Raw genomic sequence first — 2,500 nt, 5'->3', positions numbered from 1 at the left:
AGGCAGAGATGATTCGCTAACAAGTAGTTCTGGCCAAAAATACTCATGATAAATAGAATGTTTGTAGGAATGACTTGTTCCTTGGAAAGCGGGAATGATTTACTGGATCCTAGAGCTTGTAAAGTCACTCGGTATAGTGAATCCAAGAAATAAATGATCATGCAACATAGAAAGAGTTTTGTCTTCACTCCTGACAGTTGATATGGACGGAACAGAAGTAGCGTAAGTAAAAACACCCAAGTATATAAAAAAAAACAAGAGATGATAGTACAAATCACATGCACCCATTGTATATTTAGCGGAATTAAGTTCTTTCTTTCAAAGTTACAGTTGAGGTACGTTTTATAGCTAAGATGAGAGGCTATTGAGAAAAACATACCAAAAGCGATGGCTGAGAGAAGCGAAATCGAAGCACCGATGACCGTTGACTTACATATTGCTCGCAAAGCAGAAGGCCTAAGCTGCTTCCAGGACATTGCTCGATCGAGATCCGCTTCCTGATTTTTTCCTTGTTCTTCCATGTCTCCGAGAGAACAAGCGTCTAAAGAAACCACCTTAACTCTACAGGAGGCTGGTAAAAAATCATCCACAGTCGCCTCTTTGTCGCTGTATTCCTGATAAATAATCTCGTCCACTGGTTGAGCGTACCATTCTCGGCCTGTATTTTGCAAAAGGCTGTATTCTAAGGTTTCTTGACTATAGTCGGGGTCCCTTGGGCTGTATTGTTCGGATACACTTCGTGTAAAACTAAAGACGATGTGTCCAAACACTTCGATGAACTTGCTTCCATCCATTTTGTAGTTGCTTCAAGGAAACTTAATCGTGCAGTATTTCAAATGATAATTGTCTTAATTTTTCCGAATACAAATTATCCATGCGACAAGCTCATCCGGAATGAAAGTATCTGGTATTCAAGAACGTTATTTATTAATCGGTGTTAGTTTCGCCCACTTGCATCACAAGTTTACATAGAAGGTTCGAGACTTCAAAAAAAGGGAAAGTTTTTGTTAATGCAAAACATAAACAAAGTCGAGTATACACTTCGATAGGTGGTTTTCACGTTACGTCATCGCCGCCATGTTGGTGGACGAAACAAAAGATCTCCACCAACAATGGGCCATTTCCGAGTTGCTGTTTGTCTCGGTTTCGAAGTGAGTCTTAGTGCTTAACTATTAGTTTGATTTGCATGAGAATACGCAACTCATTTCCATTTGAATGGTTGTGCACCAGGACTCGCTTTGAAACTGAGGCATGCAACTCGGAAATGGGCTATTGTACGTTGTAGCATTGTTGTCTGTAGTAGTATAAGGGTTGGCGGTTTTGAGACAATTTCTTCGAAAATTGCTCCAAACCTCCAACCCACATACTACTATCACCATTTGATGGTAACTATATTACTGCAATCATTTTTGGAAATCATCCTTTCAAAGCTATGATTCTCATATTATTGTAAAAGTATCACAGCTAACCATATTGTGGTTTCAAGCGGCTTAAAAGCGGTTTACGGTTAGCCAGCGATGGACCGTGCTTAATGTTATGATTTTCATGTGATGGTTAAAGTTATCGAACTATATTATATGATAACAAATTGATTACGTCACCAAATGACGTCCTTTTGCCTTATCATTCGAATAGCTAAAAGTATGACCCTTTCTGGCTAGTCTCAAATTTTCGAAACTAAAAGTGCGTTTGAATATTTGCATAATCAAATGGAACAGAAAAGAATCATCATAGCGTGAAATTTTTGTAAAACAGGATGTAATACTCAGAAACAAAGAATCGGGGTTTCCCGCTTAATATGGGGCTGAACTTACCCTATTGTGTTCAACGTCGTAAGACTGTCTAGTCATTTTTTCAACCAATCTTAATGGATTATGTGTGGTAAACAGAAGATAAAGGAAACTTTAAGAGAATTTATTTTGATTTTAGAAATAGTTGAGAGTTAAACTGGTTTAACCGGTTTGATGGATGATTGGGATATGGAAGATGCGAATGACTGTAATTATGAGACAGACTGCTATGTTGAAATACCAGATGGTTTCCACTTAGAAAATACTCTCTATCAAGTAAACGATAAGGTACAACGGTTTGCCTTCTACTGGATGAAGTTATAATCAAACTGTTGGATACAGCGAGAGGAAGCTTTAGGCTCACTAAGGCTTGGAAATGTTGACAACGCAATTAAAATACTTGAAGACTGGCCTGCAACTATTGGATGTCCGAAAGTGCCTCAAGTATTATCTACCGAGCAAGAGGAAGAGTTGAAACACTAGGAAGCTAGAAAAGACTATTGTGAAAATCATGCCAATTGCGATGGCTGAGAGAAGCGAAATCGATGCACCGATGACCGTTGACTTACACATTGTTCGCAAAGCAGATGGTCCATAAGCTGCTTCCAGGACATTGCAAGATCGATATCCGTTTTGTGATTCTGGTCTTGTTCTCCGATATCCCCGGGGGAACAAGCGTCTAAAAAGACCGCCTTAACTGTACAGGAGGC

At 39.2% G+C, this 2,500-nt stretch overlaps 1 protein-coding gene across 1 annotated transcript in view; it reads right to left on the bottom strand.

Moving 5' to 3' along the window:
- LOC137973905 (uncharacterized) overlaps window positions 1-942 on the bottom strand; it is a 2,114-nt gene extending 1,172 nt beyond the window's left edge. The window contains exon 1 of the mRNA XM_068820803.1: window positions 1-942. This exon is cut by the window's left edge and continues 1,172 nt beyond it. Coding sequence (XP_068676904.1) covers window positions 1-794 — 794 coding nt within the window. The 5' untranslated portion in view covers window positions 795-942.
- Between the last annotated feature and the right edge of the window lie 1,558 nt (window positions 943-2,500).

Source organism: Montipora foliosa, chromosome 10 (genome assembly GCF_036669935.1).
Source record: "Montipora foliosa isolate CH-2021 chromosome 10, ASM3666993v2, whole genome shotgun sequence".
Taxonomy (NCBI): Eukaryota; Metazoa; Cnidaria; class Anthozoa; order Scleractinia; family Acroporidae; genus Montipora; species Montipora foliosa.
This window is presented reverse-complemented; position numbering and strand designations above follow the sequence as displayed.